The following is a 15,743-nucleotide window of genomic DNA, read 5'->3' as shown; positions in this document are numbered from 1 at the left end:
CGTGCTTCCCGGCCCTTGCTCGTGAAGTGCCCCCCCACACACACATACACTTTTCCACAGCAGGAGCCACCTCACTGCCCGTCGGCTCGCACGCCAGGCGGCCTGAGATCACCTCACCTGCCTGCTACCACCCGCGCGCTCAGAAGACAGGGGCTGACAACGCTCGGAACGGGCAAGAGCCGGTGCTGCGCGCCGTGCCCGGCGACGGCCCGCCAGGCCGAGGCCGGGAAAGGCCCCGCGGCGATAGGCGCAGCAGGAGCCTTCGCCCCGCCAGCTGCTGGAGCGGCCGCTGACAGGCGGCCGCCCACCGCCGCCTTCAACGGCTGCGGGCGCGCCAGCGCCCCCCGGCCGCTCGCGCGGGGCTCGGAGTCCTCCAGAGCAGACGAGACGAGGCCGCCGCTGCCTCCTGAAGCGGCAGATCGTCACTTCCGGCTTCCGCGCCGCCATTTTGCCGTGAGACAGCAGCGATCTGGGTTGCCGGGATGTTGTCGGCTGCTGGTTACGCGGACTACGGGCCCGAGATGGGCTACGAGCTCGGCGCGCCCGTGCAGTACCGCTTCTCGCCCTACACTTTTAATGGCGGGTGAGGAGTCGCTGGCCGGGGGTGGGGCGGGCTGAGACTCCCTCTTCCCCGGGGGAGGGGGCCCTGCGGTTAGCGGCGGCAGGGCTGCGTTTTCCTCCTCTTCCCCTTGCCTGCCCCCCGGCGTCCTGTGAGGATTTGTCTCCCTGTGCGAGCGCCTCTTGGTAGAGAAAAGGGGGCAGCACGGGGGAGAGCCGGGCTCGGCGTTGCTTTGAGCTGGTCGTTCCGCGGCTTCTTGCAGCTCTTCGGGGTGTTCTTGCACGTCAGTGTGGCTTTTGGCACACACGGGCTCCCTGAACTTCGACTGGTCAAAATTAGGACCTTCCATTCTCCACAGAGTTGTTTACCTTGATAGTGACTCAGGAAAGCCATGTAACGGTCATATTACCAGCTTTTAAACTTTTAATTGGGTTGAAAGCTACTTTGTCACAACTGTTAAAGGTAGGTGATGTTTTACAGGTGTTCGGTGTGAGTCGGGGGCAGGATCTGGCCAGGATAATGTTATTTAGATTTTATTTTTTTTAATAATACCTAACTGCTTTTTAGAGGACATCTCTGTGACTTAACAGTAGTGCATAACCTGACAATCATAAAATTAGCTATTTAGAAGGATAGCATCAGATTAAAAAAGTGGTGATAATTTAAGTAGAATGATACTAATGCTTAGTACTTGGCGGGAGTGTTTCTGCTTGGAGAGCCAAACTGGTTTAGAAGGGTGAATCTTTTATTAGCAGGCAACTAAAATTGCTAGTCCATTGAGTCTGGTTCTTGCACTGTAGAGAAACTCTTTTTTTACCCAGCTTCCATAGCAGCTTTAGTCAGAGTAGAGAATCGCATACATACACTTTCTCCAGTGTGTAATCTTTCCCCTGATCCTGAGTCACACATAAGGATGTGCATGGTAGGAAATGTAGCAGGGAATGTAAAATGCTTGACAAAATGTGAGTCTGGGTATAGAAGTGCTACCTAGTCAGTTCCTCTGCTCCCTAAGGAAACATTGGTGCTTCAAGTCACGATTATATGAACACTTTTCTTCAAGGACCGTGTTGGCCATTGCTGGAGAAGACTTTTCTGTCGTTGCCTCCGACACGCGACTGAGTGAAGGTTACGCAATTCACTGCCGGGACAGCCCCAAATGCTACAAACTGTAAGTCTGGGGCTTGTAAGAACTGACACAGATTAAATGTCTCTTGCCTTGGGGAGCATGTCACTTGCCTGGAATGATCCATCACTTTCTTTAAGCAGAACTGTCAGAAAAAAAGAGATGGTTATGACATTGATTTTGACGTCATGGTGACTCTTGTTGTAATGCAAGGTGTAATATAAATACAGCCTGATTTCTTGTCGCAAGCTCTTGAAGGCAGCTGATAACAGGACATTTTTAGCCTGATCTTAAGTCTTAATGTAAGCTAGGTGTTTTTTTTGGCTGAGTAATCAGAAAAACTTTTGGTTTAACTGTAGTAAAACTTAGTCCTGTGGTAACTCACAGAATCATTAAAGTTGGAAAAGACCTCCAAGATCACCTAGTCCAACCAATCCCCCTACCACCAGTATTGCTTACTAAATCACATCCCTAAGTACCTCATGCAACCTTTCCTTGAATACCCTGAGGGACAGTGACTCCATCACCTCCCTGGGCAACCTGTTCCAATGCCTAACCACTCTTTTGAGAAGAAACATCTAATTTTGAACTTGTTCTGCTTTGTCAGGACATCCAGTGCCAGTACCCAAGTGTGCCTGCTGTTACTGGTCATACTGTGCCTCTGGGGTCAACCATCTGGCACTTCAAAGAGCTTTTTTGTTTTAGGAGAGGTAAACCTGTCAGTAGTTCAATTGTTGGACTTTTTATCCTCATTTTATGCTTATTTTGGCTCACCCAGATAGCATCCCCTTGGTTTAAAAATGCATGTTGTTTCCACCCTTTTGACTGTAGCAGGTGCTTACCTGGTGGATTGCCATCAGCTGTGTAAACAGTATTTCTGCTTGTGGTGGATTCTATTTGTTGATGACACAAGATCTTACGAACTTGGGTTTCTCCTTGCTAACTCCTTGCTGTATCTGTGACTCTGATCCTGCCCACATGGGCAGTGCCATAGTACAATCTGCACATCAAGGCTTGCTGTCTGTTTTGGGACAGACTGAGAGGAGGTTGAGATTTCAAATGTTCTCTGAATGACTGCCTTGTGGAAGTATGTCTGAATGCTTGTAGACTCTCACCAGTTTGCTAGAATTGAAATTGCAAACCTGTGTCCCTTAGTGGCTGTTCGTTTTGGAACTGAGCAAGGAGTGAACCTTCTGCAGTGCATCTGCAGCCAGGTAACTTCTCTTGTGCTGACCCAGAAAGCCACCCACTGCGTAAATGTTACACAGCCATTGTACAGCCCTCATGCAGGCCTCTGCCCAGATGGAGTAACACTGGACTGAGTGATGTGATGGAACATGTTCCTCATCTCAGAACAGATCCTCTAGCAAGACTGAATGGTAATAGCTGGAGTTAGGGGTGCGTGAAGAGATTTGAGAGTTTCTTTTTGTTGGTCTTGCTGTGGAAGCCAAGAGGATTGGAGACGGACATCTGTGTGGTCCCAAACTTAATGAGCCTTCTCCAAGTTGTAGGTTGTGGTTACCTTTTGTATGCAAAATGCATTATTATATTGTAGACAACGATTTCAGATAGCGGTAGAGAATATACCTGTGGTATTTTCATAACAATCAACTGTGAAAGCGGGGAGTGTAATTCATGCTAAATCCAAACTCACAACGAAACTTGACGTTTTACAGAACAGAACAGACGGTCATTGGATGCACTGGGTTCCACGGTGACTGCCTTACCCTCACTAAGATCATTGAAGCAAGATTAAAGGTAGCTAACTGTCTTACTCTGTTTAGAAACTTAGATCCTTAGCACCACATTTGAGAGAAATAATACGATACGTTTTAAATACAGGGTGCTTTGCTGGTTTTCTTCAAGTGTTTGTATCATAACGGTATTGCTAGCGAAAGGGGAATTGATGCTGTGCTCTTACGAAGGGTAACATCACACATTCAAAGAATGGAAGAGCTGGAGAGGATAATGTTAATGAGGCAACATCTATTCTTTGCAAAACTTTGGAGAAATGTTAATTTTTGTCTTGTAAGAAGCTTTACTTTTAGACCAATGTGTTGTTAGTAATCATGCTAGCTAATAACCTCGCTTAGCATCGGATTCTTCAGTAGTGAGTTAACAGAGAGCGTCACCCCACCTGAGTGTAACAGGTAGCATGACTTTCCTGTTGGATGTGCGGTGCTGTTGCAGATGTACAAGCATTCCAACAACAAGACCATGACCACTGGGGCTATAGCAGCGATGCTGTCTACAATTCTGTATTCTCGACGCTTCTTTCCTTACTACGTTTACAACATCATTGGTGGACTTGATGAAGAAGGTAAGACCTAAGCATCTCTTCTTCTTTTTTTTTTTCTTTTTTTCCCCCCCTTTTTTTGGTTTAAAGTTCTGCAGGTAAATAGCTGCCCCTTTACATCTCAGGTGTGCTGATGAAGTAATAAAGTTTGTGTTCCTGTTCCTAATGCCTACCTTTAAGTGTTATGGTACTGACACAGGTCACATGCATCTGACTTGTGTCCTTGTCTCTCGGTTTCCGCTACCAACTTGATCTTCCATTTCTGAAAGTCTGAAAATGATGTTGCTGTTATTTAATTACACATCTGTGGTAACAAGATTACAAGTGAAATCTGCTAGTGTTGCTTACTTCTCATGCTTTACTCTAGACTTTATAACAGTTTTTCTGGATTTCTTAACTGTGTCTTTTAGGTAAATGTTGGCAGTAGTATTGTATATGTTTCACTCAGGCTGTGATCGAGGTAGTGGTTATTAATAAGATAATAACCAGAGGCTGGTTTCTGCAAAGAGATTTTAAATGTTAGCTAACCTCTAGAGAAAATCATGACTGCTAGATGGAAGCTGTAGTTTAGCTCACAGCCCTTCTAGAACTTGCTGGGCTCTTGTCGAATGCTTTGGTTGAGTTGTGTCGTGGTTTCGCCCTCGTTGGAGGATAGACGTCCACCAAAGTCAGTCTATTACTCCCCTTAGTTGGACAGGGGAGAAAATATATATATTATGAGGCTCAGGAGTCAAAATAAGGACAGGGAGAGATCATTCTCTCATCAACGACATGGGCAAAACAGACTCAACACAAAGTGAAGAAGAGAGAAACTACTCTTTATTACACTACACTACAGCTACAAAGAACAGTGAAGAAAAAACGGAGTTGGGAGCACAACCAGATCTTAAAACAAACGTAACCAGATCTTAAAACACTTTCTCCCCACCATTCCCTTCTTAGCAGACTTTAGTCAGGATTTTGCTCCCTTTTTTCCCCCTGTTCGCAGTACAGGGGGGCAGGGACTGGGGAAAATGGGGTTTTCGGTAGCACCTTCCCCCCACCCCTCCATTCTAAGCAGACTTCCCTTTAGCCATGGTCTTGTTCCCTTCTTCCCTCTGCTCACAGTACAGGGGGGCAGGGACTGGGAAAAAACAGGGTTCTCGGTTACTTCTTCATGAGCTGTTTTCCTTTTCCAGATCTTAAGACACCTCTAACCTCCCTCCCCGCTCCCTTCGTAGACTTCACTCTAGCCATGATTTCACTCCCTTCTTCCCCCTGCTCGCAGCACAGGGGGGCAGGGACTGGGAGATGGGGGCTTCAGTCAGTCCCTTGCAAGTTGGTTTCCCTCTCAGCCGGGGGGGGGGGGCGTGGGAAGGCATTTATTCCACACCCTCCCCCTGCTGCACCATGGAGTCTTACCCACAGGAGACAGTCCTCCATGAACTTCTCCAGTGTGAATCCTTTCTCCAGGGCTTTATCTATTCACCAACTGCCCTGGTGTGGGTCACTGCTATGGCGGGCAGTCATAAATCACAATGTCTCTCAGTCCCATTCCTCTGTGGGGTCACCAGCCTCCCCCAGCAAACCTGTTCCGGTGCAAATCTCTCTCTCACTCATCTCTCTGTCTCTGTTTCTCCTCATGGCTGCAAGTGCTGGCAGGGGTTTTGTTCTAACATAGGGTAAGAGCATCTCCTTTATGTCTCCACCTGCTCCATCCAGCGTGGAGCCCCTCCACAGGCTGCAGGTGCGGTCTCAGCCTTTTCCATGGGTTTCTCCACAGGCTGCAGGGCCATCTTTCTCTCTGGCACCTGGGCCACCTCCTCCCCCGCCCTCCTCTGGCCTTGATGTCTGCACAGCTCGTTACATCTTCTCGCTCCCTTCTCTGGTGGCAAAATGCAGCTGCTGCCGGGTTGTTTTCTCCTACATGTGGTTCTCAGAGGCGCTCGACTGCCTCTCGGGCCGGGACTTTGGCCTTGAATTGCTTGTTGTTTATAGTTTAGGCTGGCAGAAAACTCCTAACTGCTGCTTAAAGAAACCATCTCAGCAGCACAGCCTCACAAAACTGCAATAAGTTGTTATGGTGAGAGTGTTCCCTGGCTTTGAGCTGGAGCTCAGAGGTGGTCTTGTTTGGGTAATTTCATCCATTCCCCACAGTCTGTTGTTACCATTAAGTCATGCTGCTTTCCCAGTCTTGCTAAGACATGTCTACACATACATGGAGTCTGGAAAGGGATTAGTCTGCCCTGCATAATGATGAATCTTGGATTATGAGGGTGCTGTAGCAATTGATAAGAATCAAGAGTGTGTGTTTGTGTGCGTGGGATTAATTTGGGTCTAGCAAGATTGGTTTGTTTTGATTTACTCTCTGGGTCTGGGCTGCTCGGCTGCCTGTGCTGTGCTGCTGAGTGCACCGGCCGGCTCATTGCATCAGGTGCAGCCGCTCTGACTGGAAAGGCTGAGCCTGGCCGGGTGCTGTGCCTTGGCTAGCATCTCCTCATCAAACCCCGAGGCTTCAGAGCTACGGTGCCTCTGCATCTCTGATGCCAGTGCAAGCTCATAAGCTCTGCACAACCTAGCCTGGCTCTGGAGGAGAGTGCATGAGAGACCAGAGCATTGTCCCTGGTTCTGGGAAGGTGATGCAGAGGCACCCAAGCTTGTGCTCCGGAGGTAGTTCAAGAGTGATGGTTAAACTCCCTCTTCATGCTAGCTTTGAAGCCAGCAGAGCTCTTTGTGCAGTGCTGCACTCTGGCATGTTCACCTGCTTTGATTGTTCTGCATCAGCGCTTTTTCTGTGGTAAGTACTGTAGGGGAACTGTTAGAGCATGGTTATATCTAAAAAATTTAAGATAACCTTGTGTATAGCACCAGGCCACAACCACAGCGAGCCTGCTGTACAAAGGGTTGTCTGAACATACTGCAGTATTATCTGGTAAAGGTTTGCTGGGGTCTGTGGTACCCCAGATACTGCTGGTGGGGGGAGCTAGTTTTTAATGGATTGTCAATCCTGATAAGAATTTATTTCTGGATTGTAATCACATACTTTTATTTTCAGGGAAGGGAGCAGTCTATAGCTTTGATCCAGTAGGCTCATACCAGAGAGATACTTTCAAAGCAGGTGGATCAGCAAGCGCCATGCTGCAACCTCTGCTTGATAACCAGGTAAAATAGTTCTCTCTTTCTGTTGTTGTTGGCTTTGTTTTGTTGGGTTGTTTAATTTTGGGCAATACTACTTGTGAGAGACGCTTTGAATGCGTTCCAGGTAGGACTGTTAATCCAAACATTTATAAACCCTATGGCTTTACCTTCTCAGGAGAAATCAAAAGTTTTCCCTTAGAATCAGTTCAGGTTTCTAATATATGCTGCACACAGCAGACTGTCTGTTTAAAAGACAGGTAAATGTTTTAATTGGGGAATTATGTTTCACATTTGAGCAGTTCTGTTTGTTCTCTTTTTTTTTACCCTGGCTGGTAACATAACTGTGGCTGTTACTTGGCATGAAATGATGCTAAGTTAAGAAGATAGAATTGATCGGTGTAATACATTTTACCACTTAACACAGACTAGTTAAAATTGGGCACCATTGTCCAAAAATGCTCTTACATAAAACTGCTGGAAAGTTATTACATTTTAAGTCTGTCTAAAAATACTTGAATAATATTTTCATCTTTAATTGCAGCTGTCAATTGTTGAGAGAAATACACCAAAGTATGTTTTGTTCATTGTATTCTCTCACATTGGTGTTGCTTAGGCAGTTGAACCTGATGTCACAACAGGACTTTTGTGCCTTAAAAAAGCAATGAGCCTCACCTCTTAGCAGTAGAGAAAGGAGTAGAATCTTCCTTTTTATCTTTTTTTAAACAAGTGTTGTTCTTAGTTCTGAATTTCGTTAACTAAAGAAAATAAAATACCTTCTGCAGAAACAAAGTTGTAAGTCGCTTTTTATCACTTACAAGTTTGAGGCATAGTAAGTGACTCTTCCCCCTCCTTTTCCAGTTGTGATGCTTCAGTGGATGCTTAACTTTAAAATACACTATAGAATAGGACTAGTTGTGCTCCAGTGCGGATTTACATTTGGGAGTGTTTTCTCCTAAGAAATGTGCCTAACTGCAGAGAAGGCCTGTGTGCAGTTCTGATGCTGCTGACCCAGTGAGAAATTTCAGAAAAATTAGATCAGATATGAATGTTAATTGGGATTTAACTCATGCTGGCTGGGTGGGAGGACCTGTACAGGCTTTAACTGGATCAGCTTCTTATTCCTGTTATAAGAGGATCAGCATTGGCAAAGTTCTGACCGTGCATCTGTGAGGTGTGTGGGGCAATACTTTCTCCAGCTTTGGGTTTCGAAGCCAGACCAACCATTTCTTCTTAAGTTGTCTACATCAGCTCTTTCTAGTGCAGAAGGTGAAGCAGCTTTCATTGTAGATGGAACATAATTCCTTTAAACTGCGTTTTGGTCTTTCCTTAGATTGGCTTCAAGAACATGCAGAATGTGGAACACGTGCCTCTGACCCTGGAAAAGACTTTGCAGCTGGTTAAGGATGTCTTTATTTCTGCTGCCGAGAGAGATGTGTACACTGGGGATGCCCTGAAGATCTGCATCATCACAAAGGATGGAATTAAAGAGGAGACTATCCAGTTACGAAAAGACTAATTCAGTTCACTTATAAACATGTAATCTATGATGTACTATTTACTTGTGTTAAGACATTTGTCTTTATTAAAATTTTTTTTCAAGAAGTAATGCTGAATACTTTTTATCTTTGAAAGTGATGGGGTTTCTTAGAAAAATCTTTACCAGAACAGTTCATGGTAAGGATGAAGCTAAGTGTTAGGAGTCAGTTTTGTCTGTCTGGTCTTTATTGATCAATCCAATTCCAGTGTCAGTTTAGCCCCGGCCTTGCGATCCTTTGTTACAAGATGGAGGAATGTGAGCTTACCAAATTAGGTTCTGATAATAAGTTCTGTTTGGGCTCGGTTTAGTGAGGAAAACATGTGTTGTGCTCTGCCTGCCTTTTCTGCACTTCGTAGCTTGCCTTTCCTTTCTTCTCCTTAGTCTTCCTGACGTGCTGTCTTGGCATTTGACCTCTCTGCACTTACAGAGAGTGTAGAAATATGAGTCACCTGAAACCAATCTGTCTGTGTAAGAGGAAGAGTGCTAAATGGCATCTCCCTGGATGTGCATCCAGGCCTGCGTGTGCCTATTCAGTTACATCCAAAATCCAGACCATCACCTTTTCCTGGCTGCTGACAGAAAGTAACTCAGTATGGAGATTCCAGGATGTTTAGTTAATGCCTGGAGGGTTTGTTAGCCCTGTTACTACTTTTGGTCTTTGGGAAGTCACAAGAAGTGTACACTCTGTGTCTGGTGGGGTGTATTGCAATCCTGGAAATTGGCTTGAGTACTAGGACCTGCAGAGCTGCATCATCAAGGGCAAAACAATCTCTGGCTCAAGAATCCCTTTGCAGTCTGTAGCTATTTTGAAAAAGACATACAGAACTGTCAAAGTTGGAAAAGACCTTTAAGATCATAGAGTTCAACTGTTAAACCTGACACTGCCACATCCACCACTAAACCACGTCCCTAAACACCACATCTACATGCCTTTTAAATACCGTCAGGGGTGCTGAGTTGGCCGCTTCCGTAGACAGTCTGTTCCAGTGACTGACAACCCTTCCAGTGAAGAAACTTCCTAATATCCATGCTAACCTCCCCTGGTGCAACTTGAGGCCATTGCCTTTCTTGCTTGTTACTTGGAAGAAGACACTGATGCCACCTGGCTCCATCCTCCCTTCAGGTACCTGTAGGGAACAATGAGGTCTCTCCTCAGCCTCCTTTACTCCAGGCTAACCAACCCCAGTTCCCTCAGCTGCTCCTTGTAAGACTTGGGCCACAAAGGGACTAGAGCGTTTCTTCATGCAGGCTCCAGTGGTATAAAACACCCCGTTGCTTGAGGGGCCGTACTTGGGTTCTGCTGATGTGTTTGACCCTGTAGTGACCTTGTCTCCTGTGTGTGGTGCCTGCCTGCTGTGTGGCAGCATTTCGGGGGCCACGCGTTTAGTCCCAGGTCTGGCTAGTCTTCACTGGAGATGATAGTCTCAGGCTTTCTAGACAATTTAAACAGGGGGTGACCTTTTGAACCTCGGCAGTTAAACAGGTAGTGCGTTTAAACTCTCTCTAGTCGTGTTCAGGAAATCCAGTGAGCAGGCGCTTGGGAGAGCGTTTCCCCAAGTGTTCATGGAAGGAGTTGGCCGCTGGGTGCCACTCTTGGGCAGCCTAAGGGGGAACACCTCGGCCTTGGGTGGTAAGGAAGGAGGGGAGCTGAGCATCGCAGTCTGAATAACGCTGGGGGTGAAGTCACTTGATCACGTAAGTTGGAACTTGGAGGCGGTTTAGGTAACTTAACGGGATGTTCAAGGTCATTTGGAGAAGTCCTCTCAAATACACGAGGTTTTCTCTAAGAATGGTGGTGTAGCCATACGCTGTTCTGTACTGAGCAGGCTGAATGCAGTGTGACAGTTCCAAGAAGACAAAATTCGTGTCTATTTAAGGTATGAATCAGCAGTGCCAAACTAAATACATCCTCTGTACTTCTATACAATTCAATTAAGGCTCTCTAAGCTTGGCTGCCTTTGATATCAGATTTATGTTGCATTGCTCAAGGCTTTCACAATGGATTGTTACAGCTTTATGCAAAGTTGGTGAACTCCATTGAAACAGAATAGTAATGAAGTTGCAGTGACAAGCAGCTGAGGGTAAGGGGCTGACATGCCTGACATTGGGACAGGTCTGCTTGCAAACGTGCACGATCTAAATGGAGAAGGGGAACGCTCTCATTTGTACCTAAACAAATTTTATGTTCCTACAGGATGCCAAATATGTAGGACAGTTGGATTGATTCAATATTTTTTTTTATTTTGATGTTAATTTTGGATGCTTATATATTTAAGGGTAAAGTTTACATTCCAAATAAATGCACATCCAAATGATTTTAGGAGCTTAGTTGTCTGGACCTGTCTCTGTAAGTTCTTTCAGAAGAAATATAAGGTAATCAGAGTGTTGAGGTCTCACTTGCCATCTCAGAAGAGATACAATAGCAGGTACTGGGCAGGCAGGTTTTCCTGCTGCGCTGCACTAGCACCATGCTGTTGGAGCACTCCTGCTGATGAGATGGCCATTTTGTATCCTTTTCAGGTTTCCATTTCCCTGCAGAGTGCATCTGGCTGAAGACCCAGCACCGGATGGAAGTTTTTCCCAAGCCAATTGGACTGAAAACATCCTTTTTCTTTGACAGAAGTAGGTAGTGCTACATTTCCTCCCTGTGTGGATGGGTTTGGATCCAGTGATGTGGGAAGGTTTGTTCCCAATTTATTTTTAACTTCCTGGTAATGCCCAGCCCTGATGTTATCACTGCTCAGAGTTGGGAGTTGCATGAGTGACAGAAGACGTGCAACTAGAAAAGTGTTCAGCAGCAGCTCAGCTAGAACTTGCTTGTTTGCTCATTAGTCTTAAAACACAGTAAATTTAAAAAAAAAAAAAATCAGATGTCAAATGTGTCTTAGAGAAAAAGGGACTGGGGGCTGGGGTGGGGGTGGTTAAATCCACCAAGTTACACAGCAGTGTTTGCGAAGGTCATCCTCACCAGGGCTGGAAGGCAGGGATGCCCTGACTGTCTGCAACCCTCCTTAGTTGTGTGCCTGTACTTCCTACGCATAAATCAGGTCAGTAGTCGCCTCGCACCATGTCTACAATGTAAATTAATAGTTTATGAAGCACGTTGAGCGCTCTCTTGTTACAGAACTGCCTTGGCAGGCGTGCCGCAGCGGTACGGCTGGGCAAGACGAACGCAACAATGCCGCTTGCGGCTGCGAGCCGCAGAGGTCTGGGCTTGGCAGAGCGACTTGGCCAGGGATTAAGTATCTTCAATACAACTTTATGCAAGGCAAAAGGAGGGAGAGGGGAAAATGTGTCTCTTGCAATACTTTTTCTTAATATCAAGCAAGTGGCCCGAGTGTTCAGGAAGAGAGCTGTGCCGCAGGATTTGTCCGATCCCCGGCGTGAGAGCTCCCAATTGCCTTGTCCAGAGAACTTCCAAGTGACGGGGTGAGGGACAAGGGCAGCGCACAGGAGCTGCCGGCTGGCTTTCATCTGCAGCGATACTAAGGGCCGCCCTAAGATGGCAATAGTTAGTTGCTGTCACCAGCTTCCACGCAACTACACGCGGGGTGGCTACAAATACCCACGCGTACTTCACCAGGTTCCCACTGTAAGGAGCTTTGTGGTGCTGTTTGTTGAGGAGATGGGAGGCTTTACTTTGATCTCGGCCAAATGGCAGCCTGCCGTTGCTTATATAAGGGACTGAACAGGGTCAGAATTGGCCTTAAAAACTAGGTTTGTGATAAAGTAGACCTTGCTTTACCTTTTGAAGTGTTTTCAGCAAAGTTGTGTATGAATCAGATCCATTTTGTGTACAGTGGTGTGCGTAAAGTGCTTGACGGGACATATATATTGCTTGTGTGCTTCTAAAAGGTTACTTCACTGTATTAGTGAAGGGTAAGTTTAGTCTTCCTTCAGTTAAAAGCAAGACTTGCTTAAGGCTAAATCATAAAACATTTTATAAACAAAATACGGTGCTTTCTCACTCTAGGATGTCACTTCTCCTTTTACACTGAGGTGGGCCTGTAACAAACACTACACGTGCCCCGGTGTGATGGGAGTCAGGGGTGGGCTGCTTCTCTTTTATTGCCATTTCCTAGTGAAAACCATTTTAATGGAAATTATAAAACACTGTTTGAAGCAACGCAGTTTGAAGTGGTCCTACTTCAACTTATTACTTTACATTATTTAGTTACTTATAATTTCCCACACTGGAAAAGTTGTTGGTTTGTTTTTTTTTTTTATCTAAAACCCCAGAACCAGCTATCCCAGAAAGCAAGAGAAAGCTGCCTGGGTGAGAAATCTCAGTTTAGTGGGTCGGGGAGAAGTGGCAGGAACAAGTGGGGAACGATTCAATCACTCAGCACTTATGTGAATCTCAGAATGACATAGTCCTGTTTCTCCCTGGACTAGTAGAAGATAGGTTTAGGAGTGTAAAGTAATTGCTACCTTGTTCAGGGTTCCCGATCCTGAGCCAGGAACCACCGCTTTGGAGTGGAAGGGGTTTGGAAATGACAGCTTTCGAATTCTTCTCTCTCTTTCAGCCATTGCTTTTGTTTAGTGTGAACATCCATTGCTTTTAGGCCATCCGGGCGGTCATAAACCAGACAATATGGCACATGGGCCTGAAGTTAACTAGGATTTGTCTCCAGGTCTGCTTACCAAAGCCAAATTGCTTTTGAGAAGGGGTTTTGTCTGCCTGAGTGCATCAGAGTGAGACCAGCCTTATATTCTTTCAACTCTGATACGTTGTTAGTTTAATTGTATGGACCGCTTTGCATGTGCTTCCTTTTCTATGCAATTTCAACAAAGTATTTGTAATTACAAAAACATGGTTTAGCAGAAAAACAAACAAAAAAATCCTCAGTATCTTTCCTGTTAGGCTGTTCTTGGCCCTTTTCCTAACAGTTGCTGGCAAAGTTCACCTTCACTGTTCATTTCAGAGGCTCAAGTGGGGGTAGGGATGGACTTCACTGTAGCCTACAGTAATTAATATTCTTTGGCACAAGACACACATTAAAGGGGTACTGGCAACAGAGTAGTCATGGTACCAAAACTTCAACCAGTTCTTTGCACTTTAGATCAACAAGCCATAAAAGGAAAGTTAAAAAACAGGATTCACATTGTTGCTGAGGAAGAGGAACAAGATGTGGAAGAGTGCAAACTGTACCGCAGCGTTACAGATACCTTCACGGTGGGGGCTCCTGGTTGAAGTAAAGTGCTTTTGGGTTACCTGAAATGCGACTTCTCTGAAATTCAGATTTTCCCATTGCTTGGCTTTCCCCAGCCACACAAATTCGTTTTTCTCCTTGGTGCTTCTACAAGAAGTCACTGGTGTGCTGATCTACCGAAGTGCCAACCCAGGTACGTGACATCTGCAGTGCCCAGCCCACTCAGGTGGCTTAACTGAAAGGATTACAACCTCACTGTGACAGAGGGCTGGGGGGTGTGTGGTTAAAAAAAGAAAGGGAAAAGGGGGAGGCTTTTTCTCAGGTTTTATATAAGGAACTGTTTTGGACAAAGCTGCATTCCAGCATCACTGCCTTCTGCTTGATCTGAACTTTTCTTGACATGTCCCCCCAACTGCAGACCAGCTCACACAATCTCCCCTAAGTCCCATGGCAAACAAACATTTTGGTGCTGCTGGTATTTGTTTGCTGGTTCCAGACAAGTTGGTCTCATTAGAACTGCAGTTACAGCTTTTGCCAAGCGTTCTGAAACTGGTTGACACGCGCAACAGCTGCCTGAGCCGGAATGGCATTCCATTCCCCGCCTCCATCTTATTAGCGCAGGGGATGGCTTGATTAATGACAATTAGATGGGATTTTTAAAAATTAAAGATAATTTGTCTTTAGAAGGGCTGAGCCGTGTGTTTTTGTTCTCTGATTTAAAATAAGCCACAAAATCTGGGCTTTTGTGGCTTTTCGTAAAAGCCAAGAGAAGTGCTCACCCTGAGCTAACCCACAAAATTTGAAGTAAAAACATTTTAAAGGGTGATGCAAAGTGTTTTCAGCTGGTGCTTAGCAGGGCTTTTACATTGAGCTGCTCTGTAAAAAACACAACCACACAAGAAGATTTTGGTGGTGACACTTAGATTTTCCTTGTCTGGCTCCACCCTGGGGATGGCTGTGCGATGTAGGGGAAGGAAAACTTTGCTGTCCACACCCTGCTGCACAGTAAGTGATGCTGAGCAGAATTCACACGAGCTCATGTAAAGACCAGTGTGATCCACGGCTCAGCCCAGGCTACGCATTTGTTAGGCTGCTGCAGAACCAAGTTTATCAATGCTGGTTTGCTTTCCAGAGATGTCACCTGGGCAGCCACTGTCTCCTGGGCAGCTGTCCTGTTTCAGCCTGAGCGCACACTTGGGTATGGCCAAAAGCATTTCCACAGGAACATGAGGACGTGGTCTCCCTGTCGTTTCTCTGGGCCCTCAGTGCAGAGCTGTTGAGCTTACAGCCTTGAAAGGACAGGCTCCTGTTTCAACACTGCCTATTATGTCTAAACCATCAGATGTATTTTGTTTGGCTCTGCAGCCTTTAAAGTCAGTGGCTGCAGTGCCCTTCACCTCTGCTAAGTCACTGTCAGAGGGATGCTCTCCACCAAATTCAGTGAAGCACTGAACAGCCAAGACTCTCTTCTCTCAGCAGCTGGGGAGTCAGAGTGGCCAAAGCAACATCTATGTGCAGGCATTCACAAGCCTCATTTAACCTGTAAACCTCCAGCACAAATGTTTAAGAGAAGTTTCTGGCAGTTTAGTTTAAACCCCATGATTAGTCTAAGCCCAGTTCTGGCAGAAGGGCCACCCTCCTTTTTCACACTCTGCATGAACCTGGAGCTCTGAGCTCCAAATCATGCTCTCAGAGAAATTTAACTATGGTGCTTGAAGTCATCATTTCAGTTCAAATAAAGGACAGCGAATCAGACTCCCAAAATAAGTGAGGTCTTTTTGCCTGGTTGGCTCAGGTTAGAAGAAAATGTAAAATAGACTTCTGAGATGAGCATGCACTTGCAGTGCTTTGACTAATATTTTGATGCACACAGGTAGAGCTATTTTTCATAAATTGTTTCCATTCAAAGCTGAAATGCATTTTTGAGCTACTCCAAGGATTTCACTTCTGTTCAAGAC

General features: G+C 45.8%; 1 protein-coding gene across 1 annotated transcript; it reads left to right on the top strand.

Annotated features, from left to right (window-relative positions):
• The first annotated feature begins 452 nt into the window (after window positions 1-452).
• PSMB1 (proteasome 20S subunit beta 1) lies at window positions 453-8,701 on the top strand. The gene is made up of 6 exons (XM_084261381.1): window positions 453-583; window positions 1,620-1,727; window positions 3,359-3,440; window positions 3,873-4,002; window positions 7,013-7,119; window positions 8,426-8,701. Exons 1-6 carry the CDS (start codon window positions 483-485, stop codon window positions 8,609-8,611), a joined length of 714 nt encoding a protein of 237 aa, XP_084117507.1. The 5' UTR covers window positions 453-482; the 3' UTR covers window positions 8,612-8,701.
• Window positions 8,702-15,743: the final 7,042 nt, after the last annotated feature.

Source organism: Gallinula chloropus (assembly GCF_964237585.1).
Source record: "Gallinula chloropus genome assembly, chromosome: 3".
Classification (NCBI taxonomy): Eukaryota; Metazoa; Chordata; class Aves; order Gruiformes; family Rallidae; genus Gallinula; species Gallinula chloropus.
The sequence above is the reverse complement of the archived record's forward strand: the minus strand, read 5'-3'. Positions and strand labels throughout refer to the sequence as shown.